Source organism: Prosopis cineraria, unplaced genomic scaffold (assembly GCF_029017545.1).
Source record: "Prosopis cineraria cultivar Desert tree isolate PC_DT_omini unplaced genomic scaffold, ASM2901754v1 PC3, whole genome shotgun sequence".
NCBI classification, from domain to species: Eukaryota; Viridiplantae; Streptophyta; class Magnoliopsida; order Fabales; family Fabaceae; genus Prosopis; species Prosopis cineraria.
Window position 1 is genome coordinate 46,117,359 of NW_026555334.1, and position 25,993 is coordinate 46,143,351.

The 25,993-nt window shown below is 32.7% G+C and overlaps 2 protein-coding genes across 3 annotated transcripts; both read right to left on the bottom strand.

The window, feature by feature from the left end:
- Window positions 1-3,060: 3,060 nt before the first annotated feature.
- Window positions 3,061-5,744, bottom strand: LOC129307372 (pentatricopeptide repeat-containing protein At5g66520-like). 2 transcript variants are annotated; one of them, XM_054948309.1, is made up of 3 exons: window positions 5,465-5,744; window positions 3,358-5,384; window positions 3,061-3,270 (listed from the first exon to the last, which is right to left on the bottom strand). In XM_054948309.1, the coding sequence occupies exon 2, from the start codon at window positions 5,356-5,358 to the stop codon at window positions 3,595-3,597; it is 1,764 nt and encodes a 587-aa protein (XP_054804284.1). In that variant the 5' UTR covers window positions 5,359-5,384; window positions 5,465-5,744; the 3' UTR covers window positions 3,061-3,270; window positions 3,358-3,594. The 2 variants fall into 2 exon arrangements, with proteins under 2 accessions (XP_054804284.1, XP_054804283.1); XM_054948308.1 differs by having other exon boundaries at window positions 3,358-5,743.
- A 36-nt stretch (window positions 5,745-5,780) lies between these two features.
- LOC129307373 (high mobility group B protein 10-like) lies at window positions 5,781-8,378 on the bottom strand. Its single transcript, XM_054948310.1, has 6 exons — window positions 8,109-8,378; window positions 7,779-7,854; window positions 7,371-7,542; window positions 7,069-7,185; window positions 6,699-6,919; window positions 5,781-6,572 (listed from the first exon to the last, which is right to left on the bottom strand). The coding sequence occupies exons 1-6, from the start codon at window positions 8,258-8,260 to the stop codon at window positions 6,336-6,338; spliced, it is 975 nt and encodes a 324-aa protein (XP_054804285.1). The 5' UTR covers window positions 8,261-8,378; the 3' UTR covers window positions 5,781-6,335.
- Between the last annotated feature and the right edge of the window lie 17,615 nt (window positions 8,379-25,993).

The window sequence follows — 25,993 nt, forward strand, 5'->3', positions numbered from 1 at the left end:
CAAAAATTGAGTGAAAAAAATATGGAAGTTAAGGAATGGAACAAAATGTTGCAGCAATGTGCGACTCTGGAACTAAAAGGAAAAAATTGAAATGGAAGCATAAAGAAAGTTAGCCTGTGAGGATTAATCGACTGTGGGGATTTGTGCTGCGGGGTATAGTTATAATCATGAAGAGAGATTGTCTGCTTTGCTTTATCGCTTATCCAAAGTTGATGATACCAAAAGGTTCATCATCCAAGAGGCGCATGATCAAGGGGGAAATCACGCTGCTGCTGCAACCACAGTAGACACTTTCACGAGTAGTGAGAATGATGATGATAATCTCAGTGTTACAGGAGCCATACATGGTAATCCTGGGGACCCCCAACTGACACTCATACTCCCCCTGACATTTATTTGCATGGAAGATGCCAGCCTGGGAAGAATTGCACGTGTGGAATCATTTAGCAAGACATTGTGTCAAGACTTGTGAAGCTTTTAACTAATTTATATATGGTCATGATCCTATTGCAATAAAGAAGAAAAGAGTTGCAGTTTCATGCTGCTCGGGCTTCTGCTTGAAACTTGAATCATGTCATATTCCGTATATGGTCCCTAAAGTGTACTGCTGTACTGGTGGTGGTGTAAATGATTTAACAAGAAGCATGACTTGTCTTACTTTTATTATCTCAGTTTGCAACCATCTCGAGGAAGGACTAATAATGCTTCATGATGAAAGATCATGGGCTTTGAATTTGATGGTAGGACTGATCTCTATTTTACATGTTGGTTATATTCATATATATGTGCGCGCGCACGCGCGCGCATCCCAACCATCTCGAGAATTACATATTTTAGATATATCACTTGCACTCGCAATTTCTGTACCAAAGGGCTTGCAGGAACCATTCGGAGAATATTTAGCCTTACACAGTGCCCAGCAATTACCGGTATGCTAGAAGTACCACGAACGGAACCTAATTGTAATTTGCAATGAAGGCATGGCCAGAACTTAATTTTAAAATACCATGCTTGTAGTGCTTCAGTCAAGGCTCACATTCTTTCTCATCACTCATCATCATTCATATTTCTGATGGACTAATTGAGTCACACCTCTTCACATCTTTGTTTGTTAAACTTTTCTGTTAGAAAAGACTCAAGATTGTTTTTGTAAAGACTCAATTCTATGTTGTTATGGATAAACATGATATATTTATCCAAGTTTACTAGATAACCTGATAGTAAATATATAAAACTTGTATTTTCCCATCCATTTTAATTGCCACACTTTTCTTGGCCTTTTTCAAGCACGTGGGAACTATACTCTGAAAAGGCAAAAAGTTGTGAAATATAGTAACATACTCTCAAAATATGACCCCCACTTATCTTTAGATCACACTAGCTGTAATTATGACGGGATGTGTGTTCTTGAAACTAGAAAGTGTCTTCATAAGCACCACATCCATCAAAATAGCAAGGTACCCTCGAAGTTAGAAATCTTCGAGTTCTTAAAAATTAAGATTGCATTGGTAATGTAACTTTTTCAGCTTAATTGACATTAAGGCTTATTTTACCAATACACTACAAACAGTAAAAAAAATTATCAAAATGCTACACCAAAAAAAATATTTATCCAAATATTACATTGAAAATCGTTCATACCAAAATCGAATTTGTAGGTATAATAAAATCGTTCAAGTCAAGAACAATTTTATAATTAAAAATTATTTTTTTAATTAATGAAACGTGAAATCATTCATTGGGTGAACGATTTTAGCTTTTTTTATTGATATGACCTTTTATTTACTGTTAACAATGAGAATATTTGCTTTTTCTTCTTACTTTGCTTTTCCCACATGATTCATTTAACCATGGGATAGATGATCACTTATTATTGTTAATGCTTCTCTAGCACTCGAAGAGTTTGATAGAATATCTGAGTACCTGCAATGATATTGAAGACATACCTAACAATAGATTTAACGTATTAGTAGTGATACTAGGTATACGGCAAGATTTTCACCTTCTTTCACTAGTACCATTGAATAGGAGTGGGTGGGTTAAGAAGTGATGATGATGAGGGCGGTACATAATAAGACTCAAATTGAATAGAATTAAGAGAGGTGAAAAGGGGTGATAATAATGATAAATAGCATATAATGTGATTGACTAAAATTTTATGGCTCTTGTTTTCCTATATTTTTATTTTCAATTGGTGGTTAGATAGATAAATAGTTAACACATCGCTTGTTTAGTTTATCTCGATAAATTTGTAGATGAGGCAACTCAACTTTTGGTAGAGCATGTTAAGGGTTCCTGTTAAATTATTGTTCTCTCATTATAAGTAAGATGTTGCATTGGTTGTGAATAACCCTATCTCAATAATTAATGTAATGAGAGCATTTTGAATGAGAATTAATCATTAGCCAGTATAAATCCTCTGTTATATCAGCCTAAAATAAACAATAAGACATTATTACATTATAACAATTTTTTATAAAGAAAAAGGATGGTACTAGTAGAAGAAGGTGAAAAACTTACCACATACCTAATATTACTACTAATACGCTGGATCCATTGTTGAGTATATCTTCAATAGCATTGCATGTACTCAGATGTTCTATCAAACTCAAAGAGTGTTGGAGGAGCATTAACAATAGTAAGTGACCATCCATCTCATGCTTAAATGAATCATGCAAGAAAAGTAAAGCAAGAAAGGAAAGTAGAGATTCTCATAATTAATAGTGAATAAAATGTCACATTAATAAAAAAGCTAAAATCATTCATCCAGTGAACGATTTCACTTTTCATTGAATAAAAAAAAATTTTTTGATTATAAAATCATTCTTGATCTGAATGATTTCTTTATAGCAACAAACTCATTCTCGGTATGAATAATTTTTAGTGTAGTATTTGGGTAAATATTTTTTATGGCACAACATTTCGATAACTTTTTTTATTGTTTGCAATATGTTGGTAAAAAAGCCGGCATCTAACTTCATATCAGTGACAACCATCGGAAAAGGGCTAAAACCCTAAAAAAAAAAAAGTTGCCATTTAATTTTAATCTCATCAGTCACATAATATGAATAGAGAATATATTTACCCGGATGAATGATGATAGTGAACGACAAGTTTATGAACATCTATACACATTTTCACTATTACTCCGCTAAGGAAATGATCCTACCAAGTATCAGCCATGCTCTTAATCCTAAGTCAATAAGGGACAGCCAGGATTATTGCTCCACTATACTGGAGCTGTTCTTTTATCCTCTGATAAATAACTCCCTATCACCATAGATGAATCACAATTTTTAGGATGATGAATCACAATTAACTTAACATGCATTGGCACATGCTATGTAAAGATCTTACCAAAAGTCCTTGCATGAACAAACCCCATTCCTGAAATGATGATAGCGCACACGGTCCCTCATAATGATATCGCGGCTGTATATTTGAGAGATGAGCTTGAAAGCAGAGTGGCAGTCCTCACAAACCCTCAGATTCTTTACAACGCGGAGTGTTGTTCCTGGTTCTGTACGAAGGAGTCCAAAAGCAATTGCAATCTTTTCGCTGTGCAGACTAAGTGCAGTTTCCTTTTCTTCCTCATCAATGTCGAAGGAAACCTGAAGTCTTTGGAGAATAGCCTTCCGCACGCAGCTTCTCCATAATACTTTCCAACATCGAATAGATTTCTTTCGTTTGTGGGTGTGACCCATCTCCCATTTTAAACTCATGAACTGCACCGCCCAAATCCATCATGGTACTTCCAGGAATAGTCTTGATTCTTCTCTCCTTCATCAACTTTCTAACTCTTGCAACATCATCCCATCTCTCTGCCTTCGCGTAGATGTTTGATAATAATGTATAACGACCACTGTTTTGAGGCTCCATATCAAGCAAAATCCATCCCACCTTTTCTCCTAGCTCTACATTTCTGTGTATTCTGCAAGCATTTAGAAGCGCCCCCCAAACGGCTGCATTGGGTTCCATTGGCATAGAATCTATAAACTTCTCTGCCTCCTCAAGAAGTCCAGCTCTTCCCAGGAGGTCGACCACGCAACCATAATGCTCTATCTCGTGCTCAATCCCGTATACTTCTTTCATTGAATGCAACAAGGCTAGACCTCTGTCAACCATTCCTGCATGTGCACAGGCATTTAGAACGCCAACAAAAGTAATTCCATTTGGCTTCAGCTTTTCCTCATTCATCTTCGTGAACAGCTTGATTGCTTCATCTGCTTGGCCATGACTAGCAAGCCCCCCTATCATAGCATTCCAAGTGGAAACTTCCTTCACTGGTATATTCTCAAAGACCTCCCACGCCATGTCTAAACGCCCACATTTGGCATACATATCAACCAAAGCAGTCCCCAAGACTGCCTCCATTTGAATAAAATTCCTTTCCATATATGAATTAATCCATCGACCAAGATCTAAAGCTCCCAAATTAGCACAAGCAGTTAGCATGCTTGCTAGTATATACTTTCTTGGCCTTATATTTTGTCGTTGCATTTCGTTAAAAACTTCCAAAGCCTCTTTAAAACACCCTTCTTTGACATACCCATCTATGATAGCACTCCAAGAAATTTCATCTCTGTCACTCATATCATCGAACAGTTTCCTTGCACAATCAATCATCCCGCACCTAGCTAACCCGCTTATCATTGCATTCCAAGAGCCTACGTTCTTCTCCGCCATACTCTCAAACACCTCACGGGCAGCTTCCACTAGTCCACACTTCAGATATCCATCGATCATGGCATTCCAACAGATGACGTCGGATTCACCATCTTTATCGTCAAGAATTTTCCTGGCCTCTTTCACTAGCCCAAATGACGAATACATTTGAATCCCGGCACTCTTAATGTGACCATCCCCACTGAGCCCGTGTTTCACCACATGGGCATGAAATTGAATCCCTTCTTCAACAGAACCCGCAAGGGCACAAGCCTTGAGCAAAGTGGGATAAGTGAAATTATTAGGCCTAGAATTGAAGACCAGCATGTTTTTATAAGACGATATGGCCATATCTGGGTCGTTGTTCTCCAAGCATCCCTTGAGAATTATATTCCACACGAACACGTTGGGGCTTGGGATATGATGGAAAACTCTGATTGCCAAGGCAAAGTCGTTGAAATAAGGATTCGCATAGCATTTGACCAAGGTGCCAGATACATAATGATCCTGAAAGTGCCCAGTTCTGAGGATCATAGCATGAGCCTGTCTGAGATGCTGCGGAGAATGGCCGCATTTGTTATTGAGGATGTCTAGGACTTTCTTGTGCGAGAGCCTTGATGTGAGAGTACTGTTCTGCGCTGGGAGCTCTTCGGGTCTCAGGCCAGATGGAAAACTCGTGGCTGTGGTGCTCATCTTGAGGCGACTCCCTTATCCAGATTCTGCAAAAGGTTTATAGCACTGAACTGAAACTCTGGGACATGTAGAAGTCACAGTCCAAGCAACGGGCTAAATGAGTTACCTTGAACAGTAATCTGATTCTGCAAGTCATGTGAATTAAGTACTATCTCTGTCATTTTTCATAACGCAAAGTTACCTGCATTGCACGTGCCAAGGAGCTCTTCTACAAATTTTGTCCCTACGTGAGAAGCACACTAACTAGCCAAATTTGTACATCCAACTTACGTGCAGGAATTGCTCAAGGTGGAGCCATTCGTAGTTGACATGATGGCATAAATAACATCAATTTGAGTATTGACTATGAGTTGTGTAGCGAGACGGGGCAACCAGTAGATACACGAACACCTGGTTTAAAAAAGGAAAATAATTTTTACTCATGTTACAGTTGTTACATTATCCGAATCAATTATGATTACGATCATTACACCAACATAAATTTGGAAGGAAGCATTCAATTGTGCAACAATTAATTTTCCGTCCACCTCTACTTGGGTTTCTTTCATATATATTCCGTGTAATATACATAACTATCCAATTATTTCAACATCTAAGAGAGAAAACGTCATTGGGGAAGGCCATCCAAATTGTTGATGATGGAAAGCCATGGATGACAAAACATCATATCTGTTTTTCAGTTTTAAAAAACCTTTGGAACGGAGGCCCAAAGTCCAATTCCGAGCTCAATTAAATCAAGCAATCATCCATAAGGTGGAATTCGCAAAGGCAACGCTGTAACACAAGCAGATGTACTAGTCAAAGTAGGATGGATGTATATTCTACACCTCTTCCAGCCACGCTTTTGCTGTTTCAAGTTTCAACACACAAAAAAATGATGGCTAGCAGCTTAGTTTGAGTAAACCATGTACAGCAACTATACAGCGAGATAGCTCCAAAAACCAAAAGGCATCGCAGGACACCCACTGAACCCACAATTACTCTAATGCTTCACTTGGTATATGCCCCATGTCAATAGTTAATGGCTCTTTGGGTCCTTCTTCGCTCATTACAAGCTCTAAGCCATCGCCGCAGTTCTCTGCATCAGGTTGCAGAGTCACACGATAGTCACCAAAATCAATGCCAGCTTTAACATTCTGATCTCCATTCTGATCTCCAGTCTTCGTTGCTTCCATGAGCCTTTCCTTTTCCTTCTTGCTTTCTTCCACAAACGGCTGCAACATGATTATTTACAAGAGATTTAGGTTCATTGACCAACTCATTCCTTTTTATTCATTTTTGGTCTCCTCTCTTTTGTCCCGCATGAAGGCAAATTTCAATGGATTTCAGCCTCAAATTACCTGTCTCTCAATCTCAGTCATATTGTTCCACGCATCAATGGCCATGCGTAGAAAATTTGAGCGAGTAGATGCCTCATTACAAGTCTTCAGCCGAGCGCATTCCTGCTTGATGAATATCTGATATGCAGTTTTACATCCCTGCGGAGCACCTCGACGTTTCTTTACTTTCTTGTCCTCTTGAGTTGCCTGTACCAATACTTGCTGTTCTGCAAGCTCGCTCCCTGCTAAGTTGCAATGCAATTCCAGTAATTGCTTAAATATCTCTAAACTCACTTAATACCTTCTAAAAACCCGTCCAGCAAAAAACTAAGTCAGTAACGTAACTGACGTGATGTCTAAGCTTATTACATGATAGATCATAAAGCCAAACCTGTCATTTCCTTGCACATCTTTGTCTCCACCTCACCGTCTTCATTATCCATTAATTCAAATAAACTAACCTCATATTTACGCTTCCTCTCTGGGCTTATGCCATCTGTGACAAGACCTACAGTAACGGGCTAAAATAAATAAAGGCGGCGACACAAACACTACACGTATTTTTGAGCTAGTAGTGAATGTAAATCACGAAGCGTGAAACTTTCAAGAAGCAGTCCTGTATACCAAACACATTTGTAATGTGCTGGACATCATTAAAATTAAAATCTGCAGAAATCGGTGTTTTGGTTCAACCTGAGGTGGGGCTAGTAGCAGCTTTCTGTGCTGGATCCCTGTAGTGGTAGAGTCGCTCAAACTGGTAAAGAAGTAGAGCGTAGCACTTTTCAAGTTGAACAGGTAACTTTGCGTTACTGCCTTGCAACTTTAAGGCAGAAACAAGTTCATCCCATTTCCTGTCTCTGCTGACCTGAACAATTTCGCACAACACAACACATAGAATCATAACATATTCTTCAGTTTATTTATCTAGTTCCAACAGAATACTACCATATTAAAAAAATCCTATGCTAGTGCACATACCACATTAGAAAAATCCCTTGAATGAGGTCAACGCGCTTAAAAAATAGACAAGCCAAAAGGCCCATCCCATGCACATTCCACACAAATTAAACAGAGCAATGTCAGTTTTAGGGCAAGATATACCTGATGATATCCTCCTCTTCTGGTCACCTCCGAGTAAAAGAGGAACATGTCCAGCGAAGTTTCTCGGGCATCAATACTGCCGAGTGATTGGGAAAAGACATGGGTAAATCAGAAAAGTATAATAAAGCAATGATTTTTAAAAGCATTTCCAGGAATAAAACCCCGAAGAAGAAGAAGAGATATTCCCACGTGGTTGATTAGCAGCGAAAGATTATAAACCCAGAGAAGAAAGCCCGTGAAGCTGGAATTCGACCCACCGGATCACCGACGAAGAGAGGCGAAATGAGCAAATGGGAAGCAAAATCAACAAAACAAGTTTAGGACACTCACATTAGACCGAGTCCGTAGGACTCCCAGACCTGGTTGAGTTTTTGGTAAAAATAGTCCGAATCACTAGACGGGCGCTGTTTTGGAGAATGAGGGGGATCGATTCGAGGGGCCTTGATGTTATCGTTAGGCTTCCTTCTCGCGTACCCTCGCATGTTGGAGGAAATGTGAAGAAATCCGATCGCTTATAGCGACGAGAACCCTCTTTCAGCTTCACTGCCTCAAAACAAGCGTCTAGTTGGAGACTGACCTCTATGCTCACTTTGCATGGAAAATGGCGACACGGGTGTCCTTCCTACTGCCTGGTGACTACACGAAGCTGCTCCGATGGACGGTTCAGATTTCATTTTCCTTGCTTCTTGGGACAATATCATCTAAGGACCCCAGAGAGTTTTATATCAACGGAAAAAAAAAGAAATCTTAAAATTTAAAATTCCACTGCACTTCTAACTACTCAAATGAAAATAAGATGTTGTGAAAAAATATATAATTACCCCTAAAATTTTATAGATGTATAAAGTGATAGAAATTTATGGGTGAGTCAAAATTCAATATTTAGTATTTTTAATTCATTACAAGATATTGGAGGATCAATGAATGAATCCAGAGCTAAGAAGAAAAAAGAAGCTCTAAATTTATTAATTAAAGATATTCTAAATGATTAAAAAGTTTTAAAGGCAAATGAAGTTCTAGAAGATTAAAGAAAGAATTTTAACATATTAGGCCTAATGCAAAACACTTAGGCCCATGAGTCCAAAGTAATTTAATTTTTATTTTCATTTTAAATTTAGGAAATTAGTTTATCTTATTTTTATTTTAAATTTAAGTTTAGAAAAATTATTTTATTTTATTTTAGTTTAAATAAGGATATAATATATCCATTAAAGATACGATCTATCTATTTGAAATCCTAGATTAACTATGATTGCATCATTTAAGTTTTTAAAACTTTATTTAAATAGTTAAGTCATTTGTATTTTTCATACTTTGATTTGAATTTATGAATTGAATTTTTCAATTGTAAGACTATTTTGATTAGTGTTGTGCTCCATGAGATAACACGCCGTGGGGTTTTGGATTATTGTGAGCTATCATTTGGTTGTATTATATCATAAACAATCATCCATTCAGGTTTTAACAAGTAATTATATATAATTAACAACAAACTATTTGAAAATAAATAAGTGGCAAAAACTATTAGTACAGATTTAATTATACAGATGTTGGTCTTACATAAACAATAATCCATTTGAATTTTGATAAATAACCAAACACAATTAATAATGACCCATTCGAAATTAACAAGTAACAATAATTGGTAGCATATTTTTAATTATACACATGTTGATTCTATACAAACAAGCATCAATTCAAGTCTTGACAAGTAATCATTTGTAACTAACAACAGTTAATTTAGAATTAACAAGTGACCATAATTAATTAGCATATGTTTAAGGCTGTGTTTGATTGAGGGGAGAGGATGCGATGGAGAGAAGGGGAGGAGAGGGTTTTTATGTTACCTTATTTGATTTTGTTAAAAGGAATGGATTTTTAATGATACGTTGTTTGGTTCAAGAGAGAAAAGGAGGGTAAGTAATAATTAATTTACTATTATACCCCTACATATTAGCTTTTATTTTTTTTATTTCTATCTTATAAAAATTAATTTACACTAATAGTCATTTGATTAAATAAATAATAAGTAAATAAACTCTCATGAAAAATTTCATGAAAGTTGATTTCTTTGATTGAATCATAAAGTTGATAAAAAAAATTCTAAAAGTAACAAACTATTTAATGACTTCAAGCTTTCACCTTCCTTCACATCTCTACTAATTTTCAGTTGCTTAGCTTCTATTAAATGACTTTTAATTCTAGATTAGCAAAATGTAGACCTCCTAATCCTCCATTCACTTCGATGATGGATGACTTGAAGCTTAAAGTCAAAGTTTGTAGCAAGCAACGACTACTTCCTCTTTATTACACAAATTTTGATTTCAACGGTGGCTGTAACATCCTTTTTTAAATAAGGCTTTAATTGTAAAAATTGAAGCGTGATTGGAAAATTAAATTGACAATTGATATTATTTTGAGATTTGATTGAAGAATAAATTGTATTTAAGGTTAATCATGAGTTCAGGCATCAAACTATAACTTAAAATAGGCTTAGGCTGGTATATTAAGGTTGAATAAGGTCTAGGATAGGTATTAGGCTAGATCAGGTCTAAATTCATTGGGCTTAAGTGGGATTTTTATGTTTGTGCCATGTGTTGAGGTGCATGGTGTACCTGTTGTAGTGTATGGCTTGAAAATTTAAATCCTTCATTCTCTCTTTTAATAGAATAAAGAGGAGGGAGTTCAATAAGGATCCTTTATGAAAATTCAAGGGCTCTAACAAGGCATTCAATTCTAGGAAGTTGAGAGTTGACTTCGGTGCATTTAAGGCTTGAGGTAAACAGCCTAACCCACCTTCTACCTCATTCTCTCTATTTCTAGCTAGGTTATGCTAGGTGTAAGATAGGGTTTTTTGTTTATGATGTTGCCCAGCCCTTGGGTTTGAATTTTTGGGATGTTTTGAGGGTTAAATAAGTGTAACTTAAGCTATTTTAATGTTGTTTATGATGGTAGAAGGGTTAAATCTAAAATCCTATATCTAATTAGTGATTTTAATGAAGACTTGGGTATGTCAGAGCTAAATAAGGTATTAAAAAGTATATGTAACATCCAAAAAATTTTAACCCTAATTTATTAACCCAATTAGGGTAGTTAGTGAGTTAATGAGGTGTGTGACCATAAGAGCTTAATTTGGTATAAATTTTTATGATTTCAGCCTTAGAAGTAGGTTCGGATCGATGGTGGGCCACCTGAGCAAGGAAAGAGGAAGAAAAAGTGAAGAGTTGTGTTCTGTGCTACATGTCGTGGCACGTGGTTGGTCTACCACAGTGTACGGAGACAATTCAAATGTAACGGGCTTCTCTGTACTATGCATCACAGTAGAGGAGGCACACGTCTAAAAATTAGATAAATCAACTCATGAGTTGTGTGAAAACAGAAGAGAGAAAGAGGAGGAAAACGAAGAGCTTGATTTTGGCTCTGTTAAGACACGATATTTAGTCCTATTGTTGATAGATTAGAGCTCACAAACACCTAAGAGAGGTTTGTTTTGGCACCATTTGAGCTCGTTGAAGCTTGGGAAGTTAATATAGTGAGGGATAAACCTTTAACCTCATAAAGGTTTAAGGTAACTGGGAAAAACTTAATTTTTATAGTTGAATGTTAATTGTGTTTGTGAAATGTGATTTATAAATTTAAATTGATGATATATATTGGCAAATACTTGATTATGAAATGGTTTTGAGAAAGAGAAAACCTTATTCTACCACCCTTGATGTTTTCTGAAACTAATTGTGATCTATTAATAGGGGTGGAGAATTGTGATGAAATATTTGTTAAAGTGTATAATGTTTGTGTTATGTAAGTTTATGTGTTGAAAAATAATTATTAAAATACATATTATGTGTGAAATGTGTATAGTATGGTTATTGACAGGAGTTCGCCTAGGGAGAGAAGTAGATTGGTTGAAATTCAAGTGGTATTAGCAGTGATCATTGGAATCAGGAACTAACCTTGGCATTAACTGTTGGAATCAGGAGATAGCCCTTATCCCATAGTTGATTTGGGACTGTCTCACTTGTTCTGTGAGAGATTTGAATCTAACTAGTCTCTACTGGTTCATGAAGAGACTAGATTTGGGGTACGACACTCCATGGTTGTTAGTACTAGGGGAAACCAGATTATATAAGTGTGTGAGTTAACCCTAGCCCTATAGCTTTTCACAAGTGAAAGGCTGGGTTAGTCCATGAAGAATGTAACCGCATGATAGCCACCGGTTTTATATCGAAGGTAACAGGAGGATATAAGATTGGCATATGATCATATATATAAGTCCGACCACATAGTTATTAGTTTTATGGTCCGACATGTGTTAAAAGCGCATGATTGTTATTTTTATGACCCTATGTTATGTTTTTGTGAAATGACATGATATGGTATTTTGTGGCAAGCCTAGTCACATAGTTGTTAGTTTTGTAAACCGTGGCCTAATACTATGTGATATATGTACTTATGTGCCTATTTGCATCTATTTATAATTAATATATAACTGTAAGGGTTAAGTGAAACTTGGTTATTGAGTGGTTGTACTCACTCCTCAATTCTCAATATTTTCAAAACCTAGCTCATCGGATCCAAGTCAGGAAAAACATACGAGGCTTAGGATTGGTGGAGTAAATCCTCTATATGCCTCTCTTTTGCTATTTACATGTGTATTTGTCAATGTAATTGCCAACTAATTGTCATGATCAGTGCACTACTTGCATAATTTTGTGTTTAACTAGTGTATTTTGTGCCTTGGATTAGTGAATTTTTATTGTGAACTTATGGATAGAGCCAAAATACTTGTGTAAATAGGAACATATGTATTTTTGAAAAATATGAATGAAATGGTTAAGTTTGTACAACTTTTCCTCCCCTTCTATATTTTGTGAAAATTGGGGTTGAGTGATGATTTTGTGAAATAAGTGTGCTTGATTGCGTGTGGTGTGCTGTATGAGTCCGCAAGAGTCTATTGAGTATGATCGAAGGGTTGGTGTAGGCTATTGGTACGTGTGATTAAATTGGGACACCTCACTTAGAAAATTTTGTAAAAATGTGTCAAAATGAGTTTCGGTATTCAACTTTTGATAGAAACTAAATTTGAGTGTGAAACCAGTGCTATTAGCTAAAGTTAAGAAAAAGCTTCGTGTAGACACCAAAACCACCTCAATCGAATGTCGAACAGAGATTTAGGACACATGAAAAGTCCGCTCCCTATGTTATTAAATAACAGCACTGATCTGTTAAATTTCATGCAATACGCCGCAGCGCATGGCACAGAGAAGACACGTCGCGACACATGTGTCATTTTCTGTATAGAAATGATTTTTGAGTTCTAAAACTCATTATTTGGGTCCCAATTAGTTTTCAAGCTTTCGCTTTGTTTTTAAAACTTGAATTTAGAGTCCTTAAATTTATATTTGAGATTTAAAATGGCAGATTGGGATTCCTTTAAAATAATTTTGAGAAATTCTTCTTTTAAAACCTTGGACAACTATGATTTGGAGTTAATTTGTGGTTTAACCTAATGGAGGTTACATATAATGATTATGACTTCAAGGGTTTGAATGGGTGTGATAGATTTGTGTTGTTTAGATTGATTAAGCTAAGCTTAAGATTAAGGTGTGATTAGTATGTAGATACTTTAATTAGTGTTGGATGTGCTTTATTAACTTAGGCTAGTATTGTGTTGTATATAGATTGTAGTAGAAACACTATTAACAGTGAAAGTGTGCTCGTTTGAGGAGCTTTATTGGCAAGAAATCAAGGTAACCACTACTAATGTGTGATTATGTGTGCATTGTGACTTGCTATGCTAGTTTGGAAGCAAGTTTTGTTTAAGAAAGCATATTTTTATTATTTGGAAAAATAATTATCAAGTAGAATGAATCATATATGTATATGTTGTGTTTGGAACCAAAATTTGTTCACAAGCATGAAAATTATTTAGTTCTGTTTTGTCTGGATCGTTTGGAAATAAGCATGATATATTTGGACTTGTTTGGAAAATATGTGTTGTTAGAGATTTTGTTGGGGGTTATATTCTACTATATGATAAGCCTTCATTAGATTCGATGAGTGGCTATTAGCTTATATCAATCCACCCTTTAATGAGTGCTTTGATTCTAAGTAGGGTGTTTGGAGGGATATAAGGCATTGTTGTGCAAAAATATGTTTGTTTGGATCTTTGTTCAAATAATTGTTGTTTGAAAATCATTGTTGTATGCCCTACTTAGCAATTATATGGTTAGTTGCATTACATACATTGTTGCATATTAGTTTGGTTATTGAGATCTTTGTGTGTCACTTCCCATGGCTAATATTTTTATAAGGAACATTTTAGTTGAAGAAGCCTTAGAAGCGCAGTTGGTATTGGTAGACACTGATTAGCCATGTCAACCCTTTTGATTAGTTAATATCTATACTTGCCAATCATGGGGCATTGTTTTAGGATTTATGAGCATATGACCCTATATTTAAACAAACTTATAATTAACTACCGTGACTTTATTTTTGGTGACATTTATGGCCCTATTTTATATGCCTAGATGTTGTTTAAACATTTTGCATGCAAAGGAGAGTTGTGTTTGCCTTGACATTATTAGAAAATATCATACTACCATAACAATCAATATGGAACCCTTAAACCTTATAACCTCACATAAAGAAAAGGATTGAATTAAATGATATAATAAATTAAAATTCATTGGAAAGAAAATTTAAAGTTAGGATCCTGCCAAAAATCCTTCTTAAAAATATTTGTTAAATTCAACGTGAGGTTAAAATCAATAAAAAGGCATAAAGAAATATAGGGACAAATATGGAAACAACGTAATCAAAACTGGGGCAATATTTTAATTTACCCCCAAATATGCACGTTCCAAAACCTTATTAGATCCTCTAGCTAATGACATTGATTTCATACTAGAACAATAACCTATTTTAAAGTTGGATAATTAGATGCAAAAGGATGCATTGACAAGACTTAACACATGCCCAAGAGTCCTAAATCCAAAGGGAGTACCACTAACTCTAACCAGAACTTGAATCAAGTGCCACCATCAACAATTTACTTGGGTGTTTAGAAGTTGTAGTTTTCCTAAAAATGGGTTTTGTGGATAAAATCCTCATATGGAGGAGTTTTTGTGCCAAACCAAAGCCATTAGTTGGATTTTTAAATAAGCTTTTGTGTGGACACTTAAATCACTCAAAATGAAATTGTGTGTAACATCCTAAAATTTTTTCAATGATTTATTAATCTAATAAAGGGTAATTATGTAAATTTAAGTATAATTAAGTTTGGGAATAGTTAGAGATGGATATTAAGCTTGGCTTTAGCTTTTAGATTGGGTTTAAAAGTGAATTAGGTCATTGAGACTCAACTTATAGAGAGAAATTCAATTTTTAACCTATTATACGTTATGCTACAATATAAAAATTTACAATATAGCATTATTTCTTGAACCAATTTTTTCAAAAAGCAAAAACAGTCCAAAGCAATAGTAAAGACCAAAAAACAGAGAGGGTGGAACCAAGAGAGTATTTTATCTGCCAGGGCATCAACTTTTGAGCATTTTGTAGGTGTTTGAAGCTTAGTTTCACCTAGTATGCTTTCCTTATCTCTTTTTCTTCCCTCTACACATTTTAGAAGTAAGATTTAAGGTTGGAAGATGATGATTTTGGATTTAAGGCTATGGATCTAAATCTATTAGATTAGTGGGAGTTGTTTAAATATTCTACACATAGTTTAGATATTTTTACAAGACTGTAAGCTTGGATCATCCATTTTAAATGAAACCTAGATCTTTAAAGTATGATTTTGGATTGGTGGGTGTTATATTAGTGACTATTTAAGTTAATGGTTATGCTTAAGTGCAAGAGACTGGAATTTTGAATAATTAAAGTATTAATTTATAGAAGTTGGAAGAGTCTGTACGATGATATTAATGATAATTTGTATGATTAATTGTAGATTAATCATCTTATGCATTATAACATCTTGAAAAACTAATCAGGATTAAGTTAAGCAAAAGAGAGTAATTAAGGTTATGTGTGGCCAGGGAGGTTTAATAAGTGTGTTTGATTGTGATTTGATCTGAAGTAAAGTTGAGCCATCCAGGTATCAAAACATGAGAAAGAATAGAAGGAAGGTTCTCTATGCTATATGCTGCGGTGTGAGAAATATTCGCCACGGCGGACAAAGGCAATCAACAAGGGATGAGCCTCTTTATGTTATACGTTATGGCGTAGGCTGAGTGTGCCATGATGCATGGCTAAAATGTTTCTTAAACTAGTTGCGCTCTGTTAAAAAAAAATAGAGAGAGTGAAAAAGAGAAAATAAGAGCACACCCATTGCTCTGTTAGGACACGAACTTGGAGACCATTGAAGATATTTTAGAGCTTTCTAACTTACAAGGTATGTACATTATGTCTTCTTCTTCCATTTTTGTAAAGAGTTAAGTTAGGGTTTGAGTTGAGAGAGTGATCTTCGGTCTCCATAAGCTATGGGTCCTAACTCATTAGCTAAAATAGATGTAATGAGAGTTGTTTATAATATTTAAACCCTACATTAATGGTTTTCAGAGTTGTTGGTTGTTGAGGGCCATGAATGGCTAAAAATTTTCATTTATTAGGGAGTTGGGAGTGTTTAGTGACCATTAAATAGTAGTTTAATGGTTCATTAATGACAATATAAGTTGTTAGGACCTAGTAAACTCATTGGATATAGTTGGGAGTGAGTTTATGACTTTAATAAAAGGATGCATGTGAAGTTATGATGGAAATTGCCTAAAAATAGGATAATAATGTTATCCTTATGATATGATTGTAGATTAACCTAATTGGTACCATTCAAGCTTGAGAAGAAACTTTAAAAGTTAGTATTTTGAGGGGTAAACCTTTGACCTCTCAAATATTTGAGGTAACTAGAGAAAACCTTGTTTGTATATTGTATGTCAATTACTTGTTAAATGAATAAAATTATTAGGAAATTATTTAGGTACTTAAGAACTATTTGATGCAAATTTGTCAATATGTGAAATTATGTTAAATTGTAGAGAATAATGTGCATATTTTCTCATATGTGATGCTTAACATGTGGAGAATGATGAATGTGATATTTGTTATGTGTTGTATAGTAGAGGAAGTATGGTTATGGATGAGATATGATATAATTGTTGGTTAAGTTGCATAACATGTGTAACATGTGCATAGCATGATTATTGACAAGAGTTTGCCCAAAGAGAGAAGTAGATTGATAAATCTATATAGTAATACTGGCTTACTGTTATTGGAATCAGAATATTGCCTTTGTATTGACCGTTGAAATCGAGAGGTAACTATTGTCTCATAGTTAATTCAGGATTGTCCTACTTGTTTTTTGAGAGACTTAAACCTAACTAGTCTTTATTGGTTTATGAAAAGGTTGAATTAGAGGCAAGACACCCCATTGTTGTTAGTATTAAGGAAAACTGTGGTACACAAATGAGTGAGTTAACCCTGGTCTGATAGCTCCTTATAAGTTAAAGGTTGGGTTAGTTCGAGTTATGAGCGTAGCCACTTAATAGCCACCAATTTCATGTCAAAAGTATCAGAAAAGTATAAGGTTGTCATTGATCATGTATTTTTAATTTTGGCCATATGGTTGTCATTGTTGTGGTTCGACATATTTTAAAGGTGCATAGTTATTATTTTTGTAACCCAAAGATTTGCATAATTATGACATCAATGATATGTGTTACACATCCAGTCACATAATTGTTATTATTGTGGCTGAGATTATAATTGATGTATGCATGTGATATGTAAATTTATTACTATTTGCATCTATTTTTAATTAATATGTAATTATATAGGCTAAATTGACATTAGTTATTGAGTAATTGTTCCCACCCCTTATATATTTCTAGGGCCTAGTTCATCTGATTAGGATCAGGAAAAACAATTAGAGGCTTAGGACTGAGTAAAAATTATACTAATAGGCCTCTATATTTACTTATATGTGTATTTTGATGGTTAATTTGTTAACTATGATTTCATTCCATCATTTTATTTACTTACATTATAACTGAAAGTGTTTTATGTATTTTGTGCCTTAAGCTAGTGATAATGTGGTTGTTAAGCTTGTATAGGGCTGAAAAAGTAGTGTAAGTAAGGTAAAGTGTATTTGGGTTGTTTTGGATCTATATTAATGCTTTTATGCAAGTTATCCCCCATTCTTGTTTTTGTAAATCAAGGGGTTGAGTAGTAAATTTATGATAGATGTGTGTTGATTGGATTGTGGTGTATTTCATGAGTCCTAAATGATCCATTTAGTATGGTTTAAAGTTTGGTGTAGGCTTTTGGCATATAGGTGAGGTTTTAGGCACCCTAATTATGAGTTTTTATGAAAGATGTGTGAAAATTGACAATGGGTATCCAACTTTTGATAGAAAAATAATTTGGTTATGAAACTTGTACCATTAGCTAGAGCTATGAGAAAGCTCTCTATAGACATCTAAATCATCTCAATCAGATGTTAGATGGAGAAATAGGACGAATCAGAAGTTTGTCTTTGGTGCTATCATTTAATAGCAAAATGCTCTCAAATTCATGCAATGCGCCGCAGTGCATGGTGCCTCACACTGTGGCTCATGGTATAGAGGCAACACACCGTGACACAGGAGTGTTATGCCGCAGTGTAAGTGCCATTTTAATAGAAAATGAATTCTTGTTTCTTTTGCAAATGCTGTTACCTGTTTTTGAAATCCTATGCTTTCGCGCATATTTTAAACTTTGATTTGGATACATTGAAACTATATAGGAGTACTTTAAATATTAAAAACTTAAGATCTCATTTGTATAGTTTGACAAATTTGATTAATTACATTGATTATTGGAGATCAGCGAGGATTAGTAAGGGAAACCTTATTAGTCTCTTCTTGGATTTTACAACTTAGTAATCTTTATTGGGTTTAGACCTTTGATTGCCTTGAATTTATTAGTTAATTGTATTTAAGTAAGGGCAACTTTACATGCACCATTTAGCTTTAGTATAGCTTATTAAAAACTTTTATTAAGAGGTAAACCTTTTATTTCTTAAAAGTTTAGGGTAACTGAAGGAAAATCTAGTTTTGTATAGTTATTTGCTAATTAATTATTTATTGAATGAAAATTGTTCAGAACTTGTTAGGTGATTGAAGACCCATTGATACAAATTTTTGACAATATGATGGATTATGTGTGTAAAATTGTGTAGGATTGTTAGGAACGATACCCATTTTATACATATGTGATTAATAATGATGATTGAGAGCATGTCATTATTAAAATGATAAATATGTGATATTTGGCATGTGAAGTATCATAGAGAAAGAAAATTGTGTGAACATGACGTGATATGATTAATGTTGTTGAATGGCATGTAAATTGTCAGTATATGCATGACATGATCATTTAGGTGACAGTTCACCCATAGGAAGAGGAATAGTTGTGTTAAACCCATATGGTAGTGGCAACTTACTGTTAGAATTGAAAGTTTGTCTTGGCACCAACCGTTAAAATCAGGAGGCAGCTTTTGTCCCATGATTAATTAAGGACTACCCCACTTATTATTCAAAGAACTCGAACCTAATTAGTATCCACAGATTTATGAGGAGGCTAAATTAAGGGTACGACACCTCATGATTGTTAGTCCTTTATCCATTTTACCCTCTTTTGACATATTTCTGGACACTTTTGCCTAGAAAATCATGCTTCTCATTTAAAACATTTGTGAATTATTTTATTGAATATTTATTACTTATTTTCAATGGGATTCCATTAGCTACACTTTAATGTAGGTATTTTTTTATATTACTATGGTAAAGTTATTTTATTATATTTAATTCTTTTCGACCATGGTAGATCCTATTATACCATGACAATCCAATTGTGAAAGGTTTTGATATAAGGGAAAACTTTTTCTACTATAATAACTTTTATGACAAGGATTTTATTTATTAATTATCATGGTAATCTATTTTCTACCATGATAGAATTTTAAAATATTATTTAAAGTCTTTTCTATCATGGTAAAACTTTTATTTTTCATGGTAGTGTTTTAACAAGTAAGTTCCACTCGTTATTATCATAGTAGACTTTGTTTACCATCGTAAGTGTTTAATAACCTTATTTCAATTAAATAAATCATAGAATTGCAAAAAAAAAAGAAAGAAAGAAAGAAAGGTATGAAACTTTAGAGTGTTACAGTAGTAACTTCCTCTACATTATAGGGTGACCTATATCTTCATCCACACATAAGAGACGAAGGCGAGATGGATAGAACTGCAACACGAATGGCCATAGCAAACAAGGGTGGAGACTGAGGGTTTATCTTACTGATGGATTTTAAGAAATATGAGAACAAATATGAGAGTAAATTGGTCAAAAAATTTAGCTCATATCTAAAAAATCTCTAATTTGGAAGGGACCAGTGTGAGCGGAGGGAAGGAGAACATTTTCTCTCCCCTCTAACAGCCCTAACCAAACACACTCTAATTATATAAGTGTTAGTCTTGCATAAACAAGCATTTATAGAAATCTTGATAATTAACTACATGGAATTTACAAAAACCCATTAAATTATTAAATTTTAGGGGTAATTAGGTTCTTTCTCATAAAATCTTATTTTCATATAGGTATTAATGGAGTGTACTAAAATTTCAAATTTTTAAGGTCCTTTTGTATAAAAAAAACTCTCAAAAAGTTCTTAGATGATATTTTCCCTTTTTATTTTATTTTAAAATAATAGTTAAATAAAAAATTATTCCTTTTTCACCATCCATTTCATTTTTATGTTTGCCTTTATCAAATAATGGGTTGCTTAGTTAAAAAAAATTATGGGTTATTAACATTAACACTTTTAATTTAAATATGATGAGTGTATTCTATTCAAACAATTAGATAATTTTTTTACTATTAAACTATCACTCATAATATTTTGATTGAAAACTTTAACAATAAAATTATAAAAAAATTACATATGAATTTTTCCTTCCTTCCCCTTCAAAACCTCCTCCCAAATTGGGAGCTCCCTCCCTTTCAACCAAACATAACATAAATATTTATTACTTGTGTACTTCTATGTTATAATTATAATCTTTGTATTTTCTATCAAGCAAAGATCAACATATTAAAATTGAAAAATAATCAAAATTGTACTTTTTATCTAGGAAAGTGTAAATAACTGTAAATGACCCAAATCTCACCCTGCCATCCCAATTCATTTGGTTGGCAGTTTTTTTTTTTATATATAGATAAAAATTGAGGTGAGTCGAATTTTGGTAGACTACTAAAGTACTTCAAACTTAAAAAATGCTTATTAATAAAGTTTTTACGTGACAATGAAATTTAATTCCATAACTACTAAATTTTGTTAATTGCTGGCAAGATGTTTCACTATGAAGTTGAGAACGGAAATGACATTGAATAACATGTTTGGCTTGGAGACACAGCAAACTAGCTTCGTCACATACAGGGATGGACGTAGAAATTAAAACATAAACAGGCCAAAAGTGAAAAATTACAAGAAGATGGAGGCCAAAATTAATTTTAACATGCGTTGCAAGTAAAACTAAGCCCATTCTACAAAGGAGCATTTTATCACGGGGGCCAGCGCCCCTGCTCGACCCCTGCGTTTCTGTCGCTGGTCACATGAGTCGAACACCGAAAAATTGACGAGATCAAAGCCAAAGTATTGGCGCATTGCACTGCTGCCTATGCCCTTGTGATTTCATCCATGATATCATGTATGACGGTGCCATAGCTAGGGCTTATTTGTTTTCAGTTTTTTAAAAATATTTTTTATTTAAAAAACTTATTTGAATAAATGTTTTTAATTTAATTATTTTTAATTTTTTTTGTTTTTACTTTTCAAAACAAAAAAATAGAAACGACCTCGAGAAAAAACACTTAAGTGAATCGAATGTATTACGCTATTTATTGTTTGTCCAATTAAAATGTTTGAAATATCTAAATAAAATATTGTGTGACATTTTTAAAATTAATTATATTTTTATAATAGAATGTACATTTAATTTCTTGCATTTTCTTTTTCTACTATCATTAATATCAAAATTAATTTATATTTAATGTCACCTAAATGTCATTTTTTATTTGACATGCTACAAATGATGTGATGCACTTGGTATACCTAAGTATTTTTCCAATTTCAAGTTGTTTTCATTTTATTTTTCTTATTTTCAAAATAAATCATATTTAATTATTGAAAATTACATTTTTTTGACCAAACTCTATCGTAAATTACCATAATTAATCGCTTATAACAGTCATCGTCAGTCTACTTTTTAATTCTAAAATTATTTTTAAATTAATATTATTAAATAGATTTTTATTTTGTTTTGTTTTGAAAAATAATTTCAAAAATTGTTTAACCAGACATACCCTTATTTTCTTCGTTTTCATTTTTAATATTTTTTCCTTGATGATCCTAGTCATTTTTAAATAATACAAATTACAAAATTTCATTCTTTCTAGATATATTTTTATAACATTTTCTTTTCATTTTCAGTAAAAAGATATCGCCACATCCCACATATGAAACATACAACGTATGGTGACCGGCAAACATAGCTTTGAATCTGCCAAAATCTACCTGAAACGTAAAATATAATAATCTTATTCCCATAAAAAAAAGAGCATTTTATCATTCTTTCTTGATAGGAAGCATTTTATTTTTTCATAAAAAAATTAGATAAAATGAGTCTAAGAAGTTCACTGCATCTAGGACATATTTCTGAATTCAAAAATATATGTAAACATGTTTATAGATTATTTGTCAATAATATTCTTATATCACTCTCATGATTTAAATGCATGATATTGTAAGTTATGAACTAAATTTTTTATTGCCATTCCATTCTTTTCTCGTTGTAGTAACCTAATAAAGTAACTTCAAGCATGATTACTAAGAAAAAACAGTAGCTTTTGGGTGGAAAAAGGTTACTTAAAATGTGTAAAGCTTGAAAGATATTCAACCCGGAAGGAGTCAAAGCCCAGAGACAAAAATCTAAATATCTGATTCCAATGACAGTGATCACCTCACGGATTGGGCCGGGTTGATAATTCTTGATTCTTTCAAGCTTCCAGGGAAGCTCATGAGGATCTCACGTCTCCTTTACATTTGTTCGTCTTCTTTTGGAATTTTACTACGTTACAATGTCGCATGCCACAGACTGGGCGCTCGGCATCCATATCCAAACCATTAATTTCATTCAGCTTCCCATGCGTCGACACATTATCTCTTTTGTTTTATAACCATTCAATATTCACGTCATCTCATTTTGTAGAAGCCAACAACCTTAAAAGTCTCACCTTCCTAGTTCGGCTGTTCCCTCAAAATTCTGGTCTGCTTTGGCCTTTTGGGTGCTCATGAACTCGTCCAAGGGAGACTTAGGTTTGAATAATATAGATTTAAAGTTTTAATTTATATTTGTTAAAATATAATTGTTTAATAAATATATTCATCACCAATTTGACAGTATATACTTAATTTAAAAAGTTCAATTTACTATGAATTTCTTTATAATTGTTATAAATTGACATTCCAAATGAATTTGATAATCCATATTTAATATTAAATTTTTTAGGTTAAAATATACAAAAATTTCCAACAAATTTAGCATTTGATATGAACAAATAATAATAGAAAAATATAGACATTTTATTTATAGGCTATCATTAAGTTACATTGAATATCACAAAAGCTGTTTCGCGTCTTTTTTTTAATGTGAAATGGAAACTTTTATTGGTAAAGATAACTAACAAGTAGTAACAGGGGAGTTTGCAATAAAAATAAAAGGTTGTGAAGGTTAATTTTAACCTTTTGAATATGAGGGTTTGGTGTAATTGTTTTAAAATTTAAAAGAGTTTTGTAAATTTTAACCATTTTTAAAAATAATCTCCAAACTCGTACTTTTCAAATATGAGTTAAAAAATTTAAATATTCACTATCCAGAATAAAATATGGAGAGTCAATATATAAAAATCAAATATTAAATTTGAACCATCTACAATTTGAGCTGTCTAGGAGCTAATAAGCAAATTTATTGAAAACTTTTATAATTTTATAACTTTTTATTTTGATAATTTTTTTGTTAAAATACATAAAATTTTCTTAAATTTGAAGCAATTGCATGTGACTCCTCTTACTGTAAACATTTAAAATTAACCCATGATATTTATTTTTTTTTTCAAAGCCCCTTACTACTAATTACCCTCTCATGTTATTAATAAAGTTTGCAAATTGAGATTAAGAAAAATTACATAGAAACTTATATGACATTGTATGTAGATAAATAATAATGTATAAAAATTATATTATTGTTTAAGTATTTACTTTTGTATTAATTTTGTCCATGTTTGTTTTTTTAATCAATGCTGCATAGTTCTCCTGTGTTAAAGGATAAATTTTTATTTATATAATTTTTATCGATGACAGCTTTAAGATATTTTTCTTTCCATTTATTTAATATAAAAGGCAGTTTTAATTGACAAAGAATAATAAAATTATAAGTTTTTCTCTTAAATTGTGTAAATAGTGAATAATGAGAACCAAATTCCTCAACTAAAAAAAACGAGAGCATTACTGTATGTATTAAAAGTGAATATTATAGTTTTGATCTCCTTAAATTATGTTAAAAAAATTAATAAAAATATTGTTTTGATGGCAAACTCTATTAATAATATAATAGAGTTAATTAATAATAAGAGTTTTAAAAAATAAAATTAAATTTTAAGGGAGTTAATTTTAAATATTTAAATGTGAGATGGGTTATATACAAACACTTTAAAGTTAAAAGAGTTTTATGTATTTAAATTTAAATTTAAATAAAAATTTAAAAGTTTAAGATCTCATCAATAAATCAATTTTTGGCTTCTACAACACTAGATGACATGGCCAAGCGCGTGAAGTTGGGTGAAATGAATGGCATGGACATTATTGCCGCGAAGGGACGATAAAAGAAAAAGCCGTGGAGAGGATCTGGATCAGCCGCTCCTCAAACTCATTCTTCTTCCTGAAAAAATAATCTCGTTTTTTAGCATGTTAATTTTTCAACGAGGCTTGATGAGGTAAGTTTAAGTAAAATTAAAATTAAAATATAATAAAATTGTAATTAAATAACGTATTAATTACACAACAGTAAAACACACACATATACACAAGATATTTGAATTAAATCATTTGATAAGAAAAATATAAAATGTATACTCAATCCATTCAAAAATATAAGGTATTTTTTAAGGGGTTGTATGCTTAAAAATATAAGACATTTTTAATTTTTTGAGGTATAATCATTGTCTTTTTTAAAAAGTGCTTTTATTGATAATGATTTTATATTTATTATAATATATTTAATAGGAATAAATATAAAAGATAGGATTAATTTAAAAATATGTAATTATTTTATTAAGGATAAGATTTAGTTAAAAATAATTTATATTTTTTAATGAAGAGAATAGCTAATTTTAATCTTAAAATAAACCTGTTATTAGTCTTTGACACAAAAATTGTGATGACAAAAGGTGAATGTCTTTATCCAAAAACCGGGATTAAATATGAATAAGAATATTCATGCCCGAAGAAAGAGAAATTTCCAACGCAACCAAAACAAGTGCGCGGCCAAGTTGTGCTAACCTATTTAAAATATAGGATAATTTTTAATTCAAAAAATAATTTAATATTATTATTTTTGTAAATTATCTCTCATTTAAAATATTTATATGTAATACAATTAATCAGAGTATTTGTAAAAAAAATTAATATAACTGATCTTTTACAAAATGATGCATACTTTATATCAACATTAGTGGATAAAAATATCATACACTCCTCTGCTCCTGCTTATGAACTATTTTTATCAACATCATTAATATTAATTTAAAAAATATAAAAAAATAAAAGTGTGTAAAATTTTAAATATGTTTCTGCATAATTAATTTATTATTTTTTATGAAAAATAATTTTAAAAATATATTTTAAATATTATTTATAAAATCACATTATTGTATAAATGAAAATAAATAAACCTTTTAAATGGTAGCTTATAAAAAATATCAGTGAAAGGAGTATTTTGTATTTAAAATTTAAAAATTAACTGACATCGTGTCAGCGTTAAGGATTGGACAACATGGCCATGTGGACTCGTAAGGAAAGACCCAGCCCAATAGCTCACCAAAGTAATGGCCACACAATC